Below are 16,305 nucleotides of genomic sequence, written 5' to 3' on the forward strand. Positions count from 1 at the left end.
TCTAAACCCGTAAAAATTTTACGTGTTTGGAGCAAATCAGGGTCAAGACCCACCCCCATTGACTTGTCTTTGTGTAGGTGGAAAAATGAAAGCAATAAGAGAACAATACTTGGAAGGTTTAAGGGAAGTCGTTTTGGCTTATGGTGTATTTAATCTAATTTTCATTTCTAGTTATTGGTGAATTTACATTTTAAAAAGATGTAAGAACTTTCTTTTATAATAAAAAGTAAAAAATACGGACAATAATCTACATTTTAATTAATGTGAGCTGATTCGTACACACAAAATTTTATTTATACACAAGGATTTGTATTCTAAAATGTTGTATTGTACTATAATTCTATAAAAGTAAATTATTGTATATGAAAGAAAAAACTATTATATACCAATTACTTCTCTTAATTAATATGTTGTAAGGGGGTGTTTGATGAAGGCAAATGAGATGGTAGAAGTGGAATTGTTTATGTTTCCTTTGTTTGTTTAAGGCTGAGAAATCTAAGAATGAGAAATAAACGATTTTCCATTCCAACCTTTTCTTTCTCTATCTAAAATGGAAACATGAGAGAAACATAAAACAATTCCCAAAACCAAGAATTGAAAAAAAAAGGCGGAGAATTGGATCAGTCTGTCTCTCCTCTATCTTTCCTATGTTGCTTCACCATCTAGAGCCCTAACACACAACTATGTGACGATTTTAGCAACCCTTGCACCATCGTTTCCTTGGTCTCCCACGACGATTTGGTCGTCTCCGAAAACCCTCACCGCCACTCCGTCATTTTCTTATCTCGTCTCTAATGGTGGTGAGTCTTCTGTGTTTAAAGAAATTCCCATTCCACCTTCTTCAGTTTTCAACATTTCGTTCGTGCTCACTATTCCACCGTTTCATTGTTTTCATTTTTGTTGTTCTACAATTCTATTTGGTGTGAAATTTATATAATTAGGTTGAACTAATTGAGATCATTAATAAGGAAATCATGGATGATGATGAGCTTAAATTATTGTTTGGTGACTTGTGAGGTCCCTCATGTTTATCGAGTGAACGTGAGCAATAAAATACAAATTCATTCCTTTATCAGTCGTTCAATTAAGGAAAGAAGAAACATGTATAGGAATGGAAGCAAGAAATAAATTAGAAAAAAAGATGGATAATTGTGATGCTCATGATGACAGTTTCATTGTTAGGAGCAGTTGGTAAAAGGAATAAAGAAAACAAATTAAAACATGAATAAGAAAATAATTTGATATCTAAATTATAAATAACAATTGTTAAAAATTAATTGAGAAAATGAATAAATTAGTATATAAAACTACATATGATACATTAATATATTAATTATAATGAAATTATAAAAAATATATTTTAAAAAAATAATTATGGTAAAAAAAGTTACATTTTCATTTTATTTTTTACTACAACCAAACAAAATAATTAATTCTCATGTATATTTCTTCAATGAATTTTTTGTTGGGGTTTTCTAACATGGGCTTAAGGACACATATAAAAAACATTAATTAAAGTATTAATTATAAGAAATATTAAATATGATAAACATTAATTATATGTAATATTACCATAATTAAATGTAAAATACATTAATTATACAAAATATTATTTATAATTAATACTTATTACATTTTTTTGGAACAAGCAAACAATTTATAGAAGGTCAACCACTAGCAAGTAGCTAGAGGAAGACAAATAAAGATGAGAGAGTAAATTACAATTTATAAGCAAAGAAACTAACAATTACACCATTCAATCCAATCCATTCTAGATTTCTTCCTTTTATTCTTGATCCACTTAAAAGTTAAGGATTTGATGATATTTGCACATTTTGTTGGGGTTAGTCGATTGTTGTTAAATGTATTATCATTCCTTGCTTTCCAAATGATCCAAAGAGTGTCATAGCATATCCCCAGTAAAAACCTCCTTTTTTTAAACAATCTGACCAATTGTATACGTGATCAAGCAGTTCCTGCACCTTTTGGAAGTTCCCCATCGATACCCCACACCATTTGAATATCCATTCTAAAACTGATCTTGCATATTCACACCCCACCATAGCATGATCAACACATTCTTCCACCTTACCACATTGACCATATATCCCTCTGGAAGCAAGAGCTAGATTTGAAAGAATTCTACCCATTTTTGCCCTCCGTATGAAACATATCACTTTAATAGGAATTACATTTTACCAAACTAATTTACCATTGTCAATCGAATGGCTGGAATCCCATTTTTTTATCAGAGAACCAATCTCATAGTTTACATTTAGTTATGATAATATTTTTTTTATATAATTAATACTTATTATATGTGTCCTTAGGGTACATATTAAAAAATCTTTTTTTGTTATACCAAACATTGGAATCACTTCATTTTCTCTAGTTTAATTCTCTTTCTTTTCATTTCTATTCTCTATTTCAATTTTATTTCTTTGTACCAAAGGTACCCTAAGTGTCCTTATCTTAAAGTTCCAATTTTGCCCTGTAAAAATATATTTATAAAATAGAAATTCGACCAGCGGCGTAGCCAGGATTTTGTTTTAGGGTAGGTCAAATAATATACAAAATATGAACATGATAACAAAATAATTATATATGCATTATTAACTAAATTGTTTATTTAAAGTTGCACATGATGTTGTTTTACAACAATGTATCTCATCCTACTAATTTCAAGTTTTGAATTGAATTAGCTATATTACAACCCTAAATCTTTTTGTTTAACAAAAATATATACTGTACATATATATATATATATATATATATATATATATATATATATATATATAGAGAGAGAGAGAGAGAGAGAGAGGTAAGTTATTTAGAGAACGTGTAAAAGGTTGAGAACGCGAAAACATATCGCATCCATCTAAAACTTATAATAAATGGCTAAGAAAATAGGGTCCATTTATGTCAATTGATAAAAATATATGTTTAAAATGTAAATTTTTTATATACGTTACTTAGAAATTTTTTTGATTCCTAAATATTAGTCTTCTGTCTCTTCCTATTTATATGTTTAGAATAAAAGGAAGAAAGAAACCCTAACTCCTAATTACGACAACGATCATCTTCTGCCAAAATGTTTGTCACCACCATCATCTATGGCCACCTTATCCGAACAACCACCACCACGTTGTACGGCTTTCTTTACCTCTGGCACACGCCTAATACTCCTTCTCATTCGCACCCTTTTCTCTCTATCTCCTATGCACCACAAACAACCACCATCGCGACAACATCATCATCACAGGATCCTGCACCTCTAGCGGCTCTTTCTTCTGCCTCTCTTTCCCCATAATATGCAATTATCGTTACCATCATCCTTAACTATTGGTGTTGAAACACGACGACTGATGTACACGATAGTACCCACTGATTTTATAATTTATAACCTAACTAACTAACTAACTAAAATGCACCTAGGCAGTGTACCTCGTCGAATTATAGAATAGTTTGGTAAGTCGGGTGTCGGTCACAGGGAACGGTGTTGACTAATTAATTTATTTACTACTAAACTAACCTAATTACTAATGAGCTAAAAAGGGTTTTTTTTTATCTAATTTTGCAAGTTTAGATGAACTTAATTCTTTAACAAAAACTCAATTAATAAACAAAACACTTCTGTTAGTTCGAATCCGCTTTCACTCAATGGTTATACATTAGCTATGACTATTACTGTTGGTTACCAATTAAAGCAATATTAGCAATTTAGTTCTAAATATACTAATTATTATTCAATTCATGCAAATCTAAGTATGGTCACACAATAGTTAACACATAATCAATTATTAAATAAGATTGGAGCCATGAAAGATTGATTAATCAAAACACAATTACAGTCATAATATGAGTTCTCTAACACAACTTAATTCAATGGTTCAATTACTTATCTAAGATTTGTTTGATCTTAGCTCTAATAAACTAGTGTTCACTATATTATTAGGTATTCAAATTCATGCAGATTTGTGTTCACTAACTACACAAAACAAGAATTTAAAGCAATCAAATAATTAATTCAAGTATGCTAGGTAAAATCAATCAACACAAGCGTATCACCAACAAGTAAAGTCAAGTTTAATGCATTAAAACCATGAGTTCCAGTTTCATCTAGCTAACAGAAGTAGCTAGATTTAGCTGGACATACTAACAGCTAAACAAACAAAAACTGTAATCAAAGACATGTTTAAGTGTACCAATCTATAAAGCCAATTTATGAACTTCTTCTTCCTTGGTGTTAAAACCAGCTTCCAGAGCTTCTTTTCCTCTGAATTTCGTCTCCAGGAATCCTTCTAAGCCAGCCAAAAGTTTCTCAAATCGTAATGGAGAGGGGTATATATATTTTCTGGAAAATCATCGTTCATGTCGTAAGAATTTAAAACTCACGTCGTGAACTCGAAGTTATCGTGATCGGCAAGGATTCCTTCACCCGGATGCTTATCTTCCAACTCTTTCCACTCACGTCGTGAACCATCAACTGTTCACGTCGTGAGTACGTCTTTTTTGAGTGTTTTTCTTGTCTTTCAAGCCTTCAACCTCCAAAGTTCCATCCTTTAACGCTTTTAGTCCCTTTCTTCAAAATGTCTTCTTTTTTGCTGCAAAATATAATTTAACCTTATAAGTAACATTATTTCTATGCAAATGACCAATATATATATATATATATATATATATATATATATATATAATTGTACTTAAATATTGCCTAAAAATATGTATAAATATGACAATATCAACGACAAGAGGCGTCTTGCAGCGACAACAGTACTCATCATGAAAACATGTGTCAATATGTTGTATACAAACCCTTTTCTTGGTATTACTCTTTATGTGTATACTTGAAGATGTTAATCTTTCCTATATTATTTTTTTATATTACTTTCTGGTGGTCTCGAAATTTAGACGTTAAAACTGAAATGGCTTTAATCTTGGATGATTGGATTTTAACCCTTCGTAATTTGCTTCCATTAAAATTGGGGATAATGACTTAAAAGGGTAATATATTTTTCGATTTGTACACATTTAATCACTGAGTTTTTTCGTCCATATTTACCCTTTTAACTTGTTAAATTGTACACATTTAGTCCTTATGACCGCCTACTCCAGGTTAGCCGGTAAAAATGACTTGATAGAGTAATATATTTCTCATTTTGTACACATTTAGTCCTTAATATTTTTGTACACATTTAGTCCTTAATATTTTTTTGTTGCAAAATAAGTCATTTTTGTTTTTGTATTAATTAAGTACTTATGAATGATTTCTTTAGATTTTTCTCACGACATCTTATGTGTGATAGCCATATGGTTGTGGGATAGGTTGAGGTGGTCTTGATATATGTTGTAGGCCAAGATACATGGTGCGGGCCGGCTATAAGTTATAGATACGGAGATTCGAGAAGAGGGGTTGGGTTAAGGCGGCATGCCAACAAACCTTGGGTATTCGAGTCTGATGACTGATTAGACCTGTTGCATGTTGGCGCTCCAGTCCGATGACTGATTGGGCCAAGGTATTCCAATCTGATGAGCGTGGGTCCGTTATGCATGATAATACGTTTGTTGTATCGGGTATTTTGGGGGAAACTCACTAAACTCTGTGTTTACCTAATTGTTTATGTTTCCAGTTTCTATCGTTGGTCGTGGGAATGAGAATGCTTGACTGTAGACACTCATCAACAATATTGAGGATTCCATGTTTCTTATATTACTCTGATTTTCGATAAATGTATTTTGGAATAAACGTTTTTTTTTTCTTAATAATGGATTTATAATTAAGGAGTTTTGCCTTATTTAAAATTGAATTTTTTTTGCTGTGGAAATGAAATATTACACATGAGCATCCACATCCCCACACACTTCATCAATGATTGTCCCACGTAAGATGTCGTGAGAAAAACCTAAAGAAAACAATCATAAGTACTGAATGTGTACAAAAACAAAAATGACTTATTTTGAAACAAAAAAAAATATATTAAGGATTAAATGTATACAAAATAATTAAGGACTAAATATGTACAAAATGAGAAATATATTACCTTATTAAGTCTTTTTTTCCCGGCTAACCTCGAGTAACCGGTCATAAGGACTGAATATGTACAGTTTAACAAGTTGAAGGGGTAAATGTGGACGAAAAAAAATCTCAGTGACCAAATGTGTACGAATCAAAAAATATATTACCCTTTTAAGTCATTATCCCTTAAAATTGGATCTGCTTTATGTTTTTCAATTGCCAATCACCCTTCATTTATGATTAAGGGATATTACTAAGCTTCATTAGTAGGAATGGAACCGTAATTTATATTCTATTATAATTAAAGGACAGTTTTATTTTATATTCACATAAATTACCATTTTTATTGGTATTTTACTTGGTATTCATTAATGAATAATCCATGAGTTCTTTTATTTTATTTTACTACTTACACATCAATGATTAATCCATATTACTTGCTTATTAACTACTACTTATTTGTTATTTTTAATTTTATATTGTATCAGTTAATGACGTGTTATCTATATGTGTTCAGGTGCATGGTGAGATAAGCGCAATGAAGAAGAATCATTTGAGAATATTTTGATTGAACGTTTAGTCATGTATAAACACAAAGTGTCAGACTTAGGAATGATTTAATCATGTATGTATGAATATTGATATATCAATATAAATGTAAGTATTCATTTGTAGTATAATTATTCATTTATAATTAATATTCTATTTTTATTCAACTATGATTGTAAATATATTACGTGTGGTCATGTATAATACAAAGTGTGGATTCTAAAATGATTCAATCATTATAAATATAACATGTCATGAATATATATATATATATATATATATATATATATATATATATATATATATAGGGTTAGGTTATTTTGTTTTTACTAAGTATTGTGTGTCAGAATGCACAGATCTGGACCAATGGATGAAATTAATCAATGGACATGATTTGAGAGTGTATGATATTACAATGGAGTAACATGTAACATATAATCACACAATTTTAAGCAAAAGAGTATTTTGGACAATTAACTACATTTATAAAAGGAAATTTTCGGATTTTTAGGGATGATTAATTATCCTAATTTAAAAAAATCTGAATTTTTTAATTAATTCAATTTCAATTTTTTACCAATTTTATTCTGACAGAATATTTTTTGTTAGAATGATGCTCGTTCAGAATTTTATTCTAATAGAATATTATTTTGTTAGAATGATAAAATGCCAACCATAAACTAGTAAATATATATTCGATTTTATTCTTGCAGAATATATTTCCAATGCAGATATTTGATTTGAGAAATAAAAAACAAATTCATTCATATTCTTACAGACTAATCCTTATACATTTAAAATAGTTATACATACTCTAAAAGAATATCATCAAAGATGAATAAAATTCTTAAAAAATAGCATTCTTGAATATACAATTATTGAACAAATACACTTGATCTTCTTCAGTGGTCCGTATAATCCACTTGATCTTCGCATATATACTTGTTGTTGAACTCGATTCCAAATATTTTTCTTGTATAATCAATATTGAATTCCTTCTCTATGGAATTCTGAAAGAATAAGATACATTACTCGTTAGTATTACCCGTTAAACAAATATACTAGTTAACAAACATTCGTAAAGACATTCTAACAGAATACATTTATATAAATAAATTCTGACAGAAAACATTACAAAATGCACTTAAATAACATTCTTTTAAAAATCTTTTGCGAATAATAGGCATCAAATTGATGATTGTTACTAACATCATTCTGAAAGACATTCTGCAAGAATGATTCATTTAAGTTGTAACTAAAAAAAACATACTATAAATTCTGAAGTACACAATACAACCATTCTAATAGAATGTCGCAGACATTGAAATTTTATAAAAATACATATAAACAATTAACCAAAATTCTATCATAATGCATGTAAACAATTAACCATTCTAATAGAATGTGGCAGACATTGAAATTCATTTACACAAGTATTTGAATTCCAATTGAAATTCTTACTAACAATTAACAAATGGTTTATTTTTACACCAACTAACATGACCAGAACCAGTAAAAAAAACCTAGATTTCAACTATGCATTTTATCGAACACTTGGTGTGCTTCTTTAATTTCTTCAAAAAAAATTAGTGAGAGTCTTATCAATTCAGTTTCTTGGTGGTCAAGAACTGGAGATACAACTAAAAAAACATGTTATGATTAGTATAAGAGCATACCAATTCAGTTTCTTGGTGGTGTCGTTGACAACCTAAAATCCCCTGTTGCCTTTGTTTTCACCTCCTTTTGCAGACTCCACAACAGGCACCGAGCACCTCTTCACCACCATCTGTTGCTGTTGCTTTTCCCCGATTTCTGTTCAACAGATTGATTTAGTTCAAACACAAAATCAATTAATAAGATTAGAATCAATTTTGATGACGGATGACTCGATTAGCGATAAACGATTTCATGGAATCGATATTTTCCTCCTCCTCCTCCTTTGAATCGGTGAATCACTGGAGGTGCTTCCCGATTTCTGATTCCAATCGTGCTTCTCCTCCTTAATCCGACGAAGATGAGCACATGAGGATCTTCCCCTTGATCTTCTTTGCTGCCGACGACGGGAGAGGAACGAAGAACCGTTGACTGCAAGGAACAAATCTGAAAAGTGATGATTTAATATCTAAGGGCTGGCCCTGTTGCCGAATGCCGCAAATTATATCCCTCGTCCTAAACCGATTTACACAGGTTAAGTTATACATCCCTTGTTTTAATTAGATTTACTTTTCTAGTTGTTTGATTTAATTTAGTTCTTTGGAAACCTATTAAAATTTGATCCCACTTAAAAACATCTCGATTTGCATCTCGATTTGCAGTACTTTCTTTTTCCCTTTTCATTTTCCATTTAATTTTTTGGTTTCTACCTTCTTAGATTTCATCTCTCCTATTACTATTATGAGTTGTAATTAGGTTTTCCATTTTCTCTCTATTAAATTTCAATTTGTTGTTAAGTCCTTATAGCACAGTATGTTGGTATTAGGTAAATCTTAATTACATCCCATAAAATTAGATTTCTTTTAATTTATACGATAATTATATTCCATTATTATTATTTGAATTTTCATCTAGTCATCTTTAAAGTAGTTATTACAAATATTAACTATCAATGGAGATAAAGTTGTCGTTAATGAAAACAATTCATTTTTTGTTTGTTTATTTTTTAACTTCAGGTAATTCAGTTCTTGGGAATTCTTCCATCTATTGTTTCCACTGATGGTGTCTATCAATGACTAGTTGAACTTCTCATCAAAGATAAAAGACTTGTTTCTACTTGGAAATCCCTTTCAGATGGTAGCTGATATTAGTAGAAACAGAATGAAAGAAAGGCTTGAAGTTATGTAAAGGCAACATTATCAATAGTGAATATTTTACCAAAAACTAGAACCAATCATTGAACTTTGAATATGTGTTTATGTGATGAATTAGTTGAATTGTTGTAATTTTTTTACTTTAATTCTTCGTTGTATGCCATTTATGCCCTTCAACTTTTTTCTAACAAATGAGTTTTATTACTTTTATTTACCTATAATTGCAATCACTTTTGTAATTGAGATGTCATACTATGCTAAACTAAAGGAAGCTAATTGTAATCCCCATACAAAAGCCTTGAAGAAATTTACTCAAATTTGACTCAATGGTTTCTGTTTTAAATGCAAAACTCATTAACAAAGAAAATCCAATATCCAAATTTCAGGTGAAAAAAACATAACACGGAAAAAAAAGTGCAAGTTCTTCATCGTATCCCTTCTCAAAACAGGTTGGATGAGGCTGCTGAAATGACAACACCATATCACCTACTATTTACCATATAATTCTTTGTCTTTTAAAGCTTCCTCTACCTAATGAAAAAACAAATGTAAGCATTTAACCACAAAATATGTTACCTATCAAGCAGTTTATAAAATAATACATTACTTTTTTTAATAGAGCACCCACTGATATAATGACCTAATCCCCCACAGCGAGAACAAGTTCTTTTTTTCTTCACCATTTCCAAAGAATATTTGATTCTATTTGCATTTTTGGGACGCCCTTTCGTATTAGTCGGAAGAAGAGGATCCCTAATAGATATTTGAGGCACCATGTCTACTTGAGAAATGTCTACACAAGATTCTTGAGATGTATTTGGATGTCCTTTCGCCTTTTTCCGACTAAGTTGGTCTTCTAAAAACTTTACCAAGAAATTATTAAGCTTTCTTATCTCAAAAGAGGAGTCTCTTGCAAGTTCAATTGCTTTATTATAGTTTGCACGAACACACCACTCTGTTAAGGCACTAACTCCATTTTCATTGTATCAGTTCAGTAAATAGATAAAAACGAAACTTTTGGGAGGACTGATTTGGAGAGAAGTGATAAGTTGATTTTAGAAGGAAAAACGGGATCTGATTGAATTACTTCAAAACGTCGACGTTTTTAGTGTTCTATACCTAATGTTAGATACCTAACAGCCACGCATTATATATATATATATATATATATATATATATATATATATATATATATATATATATATATATATATATATATATATATATATATATATATATATATATATATATATATATATATATATATATATATATATATATATATATATATATATATATATGTCACCTAATTTTGTGGATGAGCCAAGGAAGCCGCCCCTGTCAATAGCTAAAATTGACACAATTCAGGCGTCACCGGAGAAATAAATGCCATGCGTTCCAAAGGTTTCACGTGCGACGATACCACATTTTTCTTTTAAATTTAAGTACAATAAGTCTAGGGTGCGTTACAGTAAACATCACAAACTGTAAGGTGCACATCTGGCTATCTTTCATCTGATATTCCCTATATATATATTCTGTAAAAAAGGAAAAACAAATTTGTATCGAAATTTTCTGAAGAAAATCTTAGGAATTGAAGCAAACAAAGATGCCTTTGAAAATGGCGGACGCAACCTTATCGACCTTCAACACCGTTTTCGAGAAATTCAAATCCGAAGCACCAAACAACAAAAGCAATCTCATCTTGTTCTTGGCTGATATCGAACCTTCCACTAATCTCAGTTGGTGCCCTGGTAATTTCCTCTATTTAGTTCGTTAGATTTGTGACTGTTTGTCGATCACACCTCCTTGATCTGCGTTTCTATTTTTCCCTTTAACTTGTGATTGCAAAATAATGTATGGAATTCGAACTTGATCGGGGTTTTGCTATCGACTTGATCGTTGTAAAGTTTAATGTAAAAAGTTGAATGAGTTGATACTAATTTTGGAATTAAATCATCTTTCTGCTGCTTTTTGATCAGTATTGGAGAAGTTTTTCTGGATATTGAAGGGAAAATTTATCCTGGTCGAGTACAAAATCGGACTCAAAACATATAACAAATTGAATTCGAGTTTAGATGTCATGAACTTGACCCTAATTGTTATCAACCTTTATATTTGCTTGGAACTCAACTCAATTTCTTGATTGATTGATATTCCTTTTCACTACTTTTTGTGTCATCTTTTCACTTGCTTTGTCATTAGATTGTGTGCGAGCTGAACCAGTTATATACAAAAAACTGGAATCATCAAGTGATGACGTGGCGCTCCTTAGGGCTTATGTGGGAGACAGACCCACGTGGAGGAACCCACAGCACCCATGGAGGGTGGACTCCAAGTTCAAGCTGAAAGGAGTCCCAACTCTAATCCTTTGGGAAAATGGTGAGGTTAAAGGTCGCCTTGAAGACCATGAAGCCCATATTGAACGCAAGATTGATGCCCTAATTGCTACCAAATAATCATATGATATCTTCTAAGTGTTTCCAATAAGGTTTTAGTTACATGACTAATTATATGTTTAGACTCTTCGATGACAGTAATAATAATGTATTGAGGTTATGATATCCAATTAATGTGCTAAATCAAGGGTTTGAAAATTTTATCCACAATAGCATTGTACTTTTTAAGCACATAGGTTTAATAAGAAATGAAAGTAAGATGCTATATCAAACAATAAAATGAAAGTATATTCCTATTTCTTGCATTTGGCCTTCGATTGGGCTAAATGCAAGAATTAGGTGCATGCTATTAAGCACATCGTACTTTGAAAGTACAAACAATGCTAGAATTCGGAAACATTCCAAAGTATATGTTTTTTTTTTTTTGGAAAAGGAACTTCCCTCACGAGGGTTCTGTGTGTCAGCTTTTGCGCATTGAGTAATCCCCTGGGCCTATGCCTCATACCCTGGAGTCCCTTGGAGACGAGCCTCCATGGCCACAAGGGATGAGTATTGCGAGGATTTGAACATGAGTCAATAGATTATCCACCATATCTTCCATATGTCTTACCAAGTCACCACAACCCAAGTGTTAAAGTATATGTTCATGTTCAACCTGTAAACATCACTTAAATTCTCTACTTGCTTAATTTCGTTCTTCTTTATCATGAATCTTGAAATAAGATGCAAAAAACAAAGATCAAATTGCTATGCCCACAAACATCACCATTCTTCTTTACAACCGTCATCCATCTAAGATTTCAAGATAAAGAATAAAATCAAATAGAGTTGCTTACTTGATAGTAGCTTTGATCTCATGGATATGTCTCAAGATTTCAAGTTGCTTACTTGATAGTAGCTTTGATCTCATGGGTATGTCTCAAGATTTCAAGTTGCTTACTTGATAGTAGCTTTGATCTCATGGGTATGTCTCAAGATTTCAAGTTGTTTGCTTGAAATACGATTGGTTTGGTAGATATGTCCCATAATTCGTGTAGTAGTATGATTGACATTTAGATGATGTTTTTGTTAGCTAACAACAATCCTATAACATCCTATGAAGATGACTAACCAAAACCATTTTATTTAGACAAAGATGTTGAAGAAAATGAATTGAAAATAGTCTATATATGCTTTAGTTGTAATCGATGGCCATTAAAACGCAAGTAAAATTATAAAAGGTTAATGTTATAAAACAATATTGTAATTTAACTAAAATAATAAATAAAAACTTTATATCATTAAAACCACATATATAAAATGAGATGTTGGAAACTTTTTTTTATTTTCGGTTCAACGATGGAATGACAAAAAACTCGTATGAGGTATGTTTGTTTGGATGGAGCGACAAAGAAATGAAATGATGAATGCATCAAATATATAAATTATGTAATAAAATAATTCACTAACGAGTCAATAGTCAATATGGTTCATGATCATGTTTAGTTAATATGTAAAAATGAAATGGATTTTCATATGATTTCATATATATATATATATATATATATATATATATATATATATATATATATATATATATATATATATATATATATATATATATATATATATATATATATATATATATATACATTTAAGACATTATTATACAGTTATTTACTATAATAAATGAAAGTTTCTTTTGCCACATGTCACACTTTCATTTAATTTGCCAAATGTCATTTTCTAGTTATTTTGAATTAATTTCTTTTTCACATGTCATTTTATTGGTTTTTCTATTTTAATAATTTCCAGATAATACTTTAATGTAATAATTAACGAGTCAATAGCCAATAGGGTTCATGATCATGTTTAGTTAATATGTAAAAATTTAAAAATAGAACGGATTTTCATAAGAGTTCATAATATTATATATAAATGTTCATGATCGTGTTTAATTAATATGTAAAAAAAATGGATTTTCATACCGAGTTCATAATATTATATATATAATAGCACGAATATTTAAGACACTATTACTATTTTGCATTTATTTAGTTGTAACTTTCAATACCTATGGAATAAAATGAACGATTTCATTTTTATTTTAAGTTTTTGGATTCCATCATACCAAATATCACCTTCTCCTATCAATATAAATTAACAAGACAAAGAATCACATCTATCTTTTCAACAACAAATTATTTTATTCCTCCAAACAAAACAAAAACAAATAGTTCCTTTTTCATTTCAATGTTTCCATTATACCAAATACTATTCAAATTTCAAGTGCAATTGTGTTTCATGTCACATCAATTCTTTATCTGCTCATATAAAACCCAAATCACAACACCAATAATCGTGTCTCTGATCAAGTTCTTAACAATCGTATCAACCCATGATGATGATGATGATGATCCATTGACTGAAGAAGCCCTATCTCCCACAAGATCACGAAACCTCAAGTCTCCAAGATCAGAAATCAGTGCATAAATCACACCATTAAGATGCCCTCTCCCAATAACCCCTACAACTCTCTTACTATCTCTTACAGCTTTACTTCGCTTTAAAGACCAAGCAATATACTGAACACAAAAAAAAAAAAAAAAAAGGTCATAAATCACAAAACAAACTGTCTTCTATCATCAAGATTGACCTCCAAATTTTCAAAAACTTACAGTGTCACGTTCATGGATCAAAGGTTGCAGCAATGAGGGATATGAAAAACTCAATTGCTCATATAGTTGAAAGTTGCTGTCATCTGTGGTTGATTCCTGGAACATGGGATTAAAAAGATGATTGTTATTAATTATGTGTGATTATAAAAGTGGTAGATATATAGATAGATATGGAACCTTGAAGTTTATCTTGGATTGATCCGATGATGATGTTATTCCACCAAGAACTGAGATGACAAGGCTTAGTTTTTCCTTCCATTTGAGAGAGTTCCAGGCCCTTTCGAGCTAAAATAAGAAAGAAAAAAAGTAGCAAAATTTTATGATAGACAAACAGAATGATTACTAAATAAAGATCAAATGGATAGAGATGCATACTGTTATTTCAATAGGCCGATCTCCTAGTACCACTTGCGCACTAATTTCTTCGGATGCTTTTCTTGCAGCGCGAAACTAACATAAAATTTGTCAATTAAGAGCGTGAAAAGTTTGAAGATGTTCTTGTAACTATCTATTGTCTAAACTGTATACCTCGTCACCAAAAGGGCGATTGATGTTTGAGGAAATCTTGGAAGAGAATGTGGCTAACAGTAGACGTAGTGCTAGAGCTGTTTGACCACCTGTTAGGCCGGAAAACATGGTGAATTTGATTTTTAGCGAAGAAACAGATGAAATTGGATGTGTATGGAGATGGAAAAGGTTACCTAGGTTGATGCTGCGACTAATGGCGCCAAAGAACCCTGAACCGGATAAGGAAAACGGATTAGACTTCAGCCGTGGTTCGATCTCAGTGTCTGTTGATGTGTACATGATTCCTGCTCTGAAAACGATCTCTGCAATAAGTCAAGTTAAGCCATGGATGGAACTAAATCCTGCTATAGCATTAAAGGAATTGTAGGATAAGGTAGTGATCTGAAGTCGCCAACTGATATTATATGAAAATTAACTTGGAACAGAACAAACTGACGGAGAAAATGGAATCTAACCACATCACATGTACCTGCTTCTACAAAGCTCGACGACGACATTGTCAGGTTTCACAGTCTGGACAACTCGTTCTACGTCGACAGCCGATTTTTCAGAAACATGATTCGTACCGAGTAACCAAATAGCCTCAGGCTCCACAAACTCGGTTCGCCATGCCGGAACAGGGCCAAACTGACTCTTTCTGATTACAACTAAGCTTCCTTCATCGGCTAAATCGAGCAATTCCGGGTGCATCTCAGCAATTATGGCTCTAGATCCGCTTAGGATTTCAGACTTGAAGTCGAACTCCGGCGGTGGTGGTTTTATTGAAACCTTCGTCCGAAAACAATGTGTGGGGGGTCGGATTATGCTGAAATTATTAGGGTTCGGAGAGAAAATTGGGAATGGAGATTTTAGGAGTTCCATTTCGAATGGTTGGTTGGTTACGGTGGTTGGGGAAGATATATAATTTCCTTGTGTTGGCGTGTAGAAACCATAACCACCGGAAAATCCCACAAAAACTTCATCCTTTTTTGAGTTAATATCGGACTATAATTTAATAAAAAAAAATTAAATGCCCATGGTAATTCCGTTTTTTTAAAACTATAAAACTATTTTACCTCTAAATTACTTCTAATTCCACTTATGTCCTAATTTCATTTATATCTCCGATGAAATTTGAACCCTTAATTATAATTATTTTTGTGAGAGTTTAAAATAATAATTGAACTCTACGTCTATACTCACTACTCTCTACCATATGTATTATCATCTTTCTCATATATTGTACTCCTCATATCATCTTTCATATATATCATTCTTCTTACATATCATTCTCATTAAAGTCTTATTAAATCCCTATTCTGCATATCTTAAATATATGGTTTGGTAAATCTATTATGTATGCCTAAATA

At 31.2% G+C, this 16,305-nt stretch overlaps 2 protein-coding genes across 5 annotated transcripts; one reads left to right on the top strand and one right to left on the bottom strand.

Annotated features, from left to right (window-relative positions):
• Positions 1-10,922: 10,922 nt before the first annotated feature.
• On the top strand, positions 10,923-11,941 carry LOC111904016 (thioredoxin-like protein Clot). The gene is made up of 2 exons (XM_023899794.3): positions 10,923-11,126; positions 11,578-11,941. The coding sequence occupies exons 1-2, from the start codon at positions 10,982-10,984 to the stop codon at positions 11,829-11,831; spliced, it is 399 nt and encodes a 132-aa protein (XP_023755562.1). The 5' UTR covers positions 10,923-10,981; the 3' UTR covers positions 11,832-11,941.
• A 1,994-nt stretch (positions 11,942-13,935) lies between these two features.
• LOC111904017 (uncharacterized) lies at positions 13,936-15,885 on the bottom strand. 4 transcript variants are annotated; one of them, XM_023899795.3, is made up of 7 exons: positions 15,426-15,885; positions 15,130-15,245; positions 14,957-15,045; positions 14,804-14,878; positions 14,606-14,713; positions 14,429-14,524; positions 13,936-14,335 (listed from the first exon to the last, which is right to left on the bottom strand). In XM_023899795.3, the coding sequence occupies exons 1-7, from the start codon at positions 15,815-15,817 to the stop codon at positions 14,063-14,065; spliced, it is 1,149 nt and encodes a 382-aa protein (XP_023755563.1). In that variant the 5' UTR covers positions 15,818-15,885; the 3' UTR covers positions 13,936-14,062. The 4 variants fall into 4 exon arrangements, with proteins under 4 accessions (XP_023755563.1, XP_023755564.1, XP_042753551.1 ...); XM_023899796.3 differs by having other exon boundaries at positions 15,130-15,258; positions 15,426-15,596; XM_042897617.2 differs by having other exon boundaries at positions 15,130-15,297; positions 15,426-15,565.
• Positions 15,886-16,305: the final 420 nt, after the last annotated feature.

Source organism: Lactuca sativa, chromosome 8 (genome assembly GCF_002870075.4).
Source record: "Lactuca sativa cultivar Salinas chromosome 8, Lsat_Salinas_v11, whole genome shotgun sequence".
In the NCBI taxonomy this organism is placed as follows: domain Eukaryota; kingdom Viridiplantae; phylum Streptophyta; class Magnoliopsida; order Asterales; family Asteraceae; genus Lactuca; species Lactuca sativa.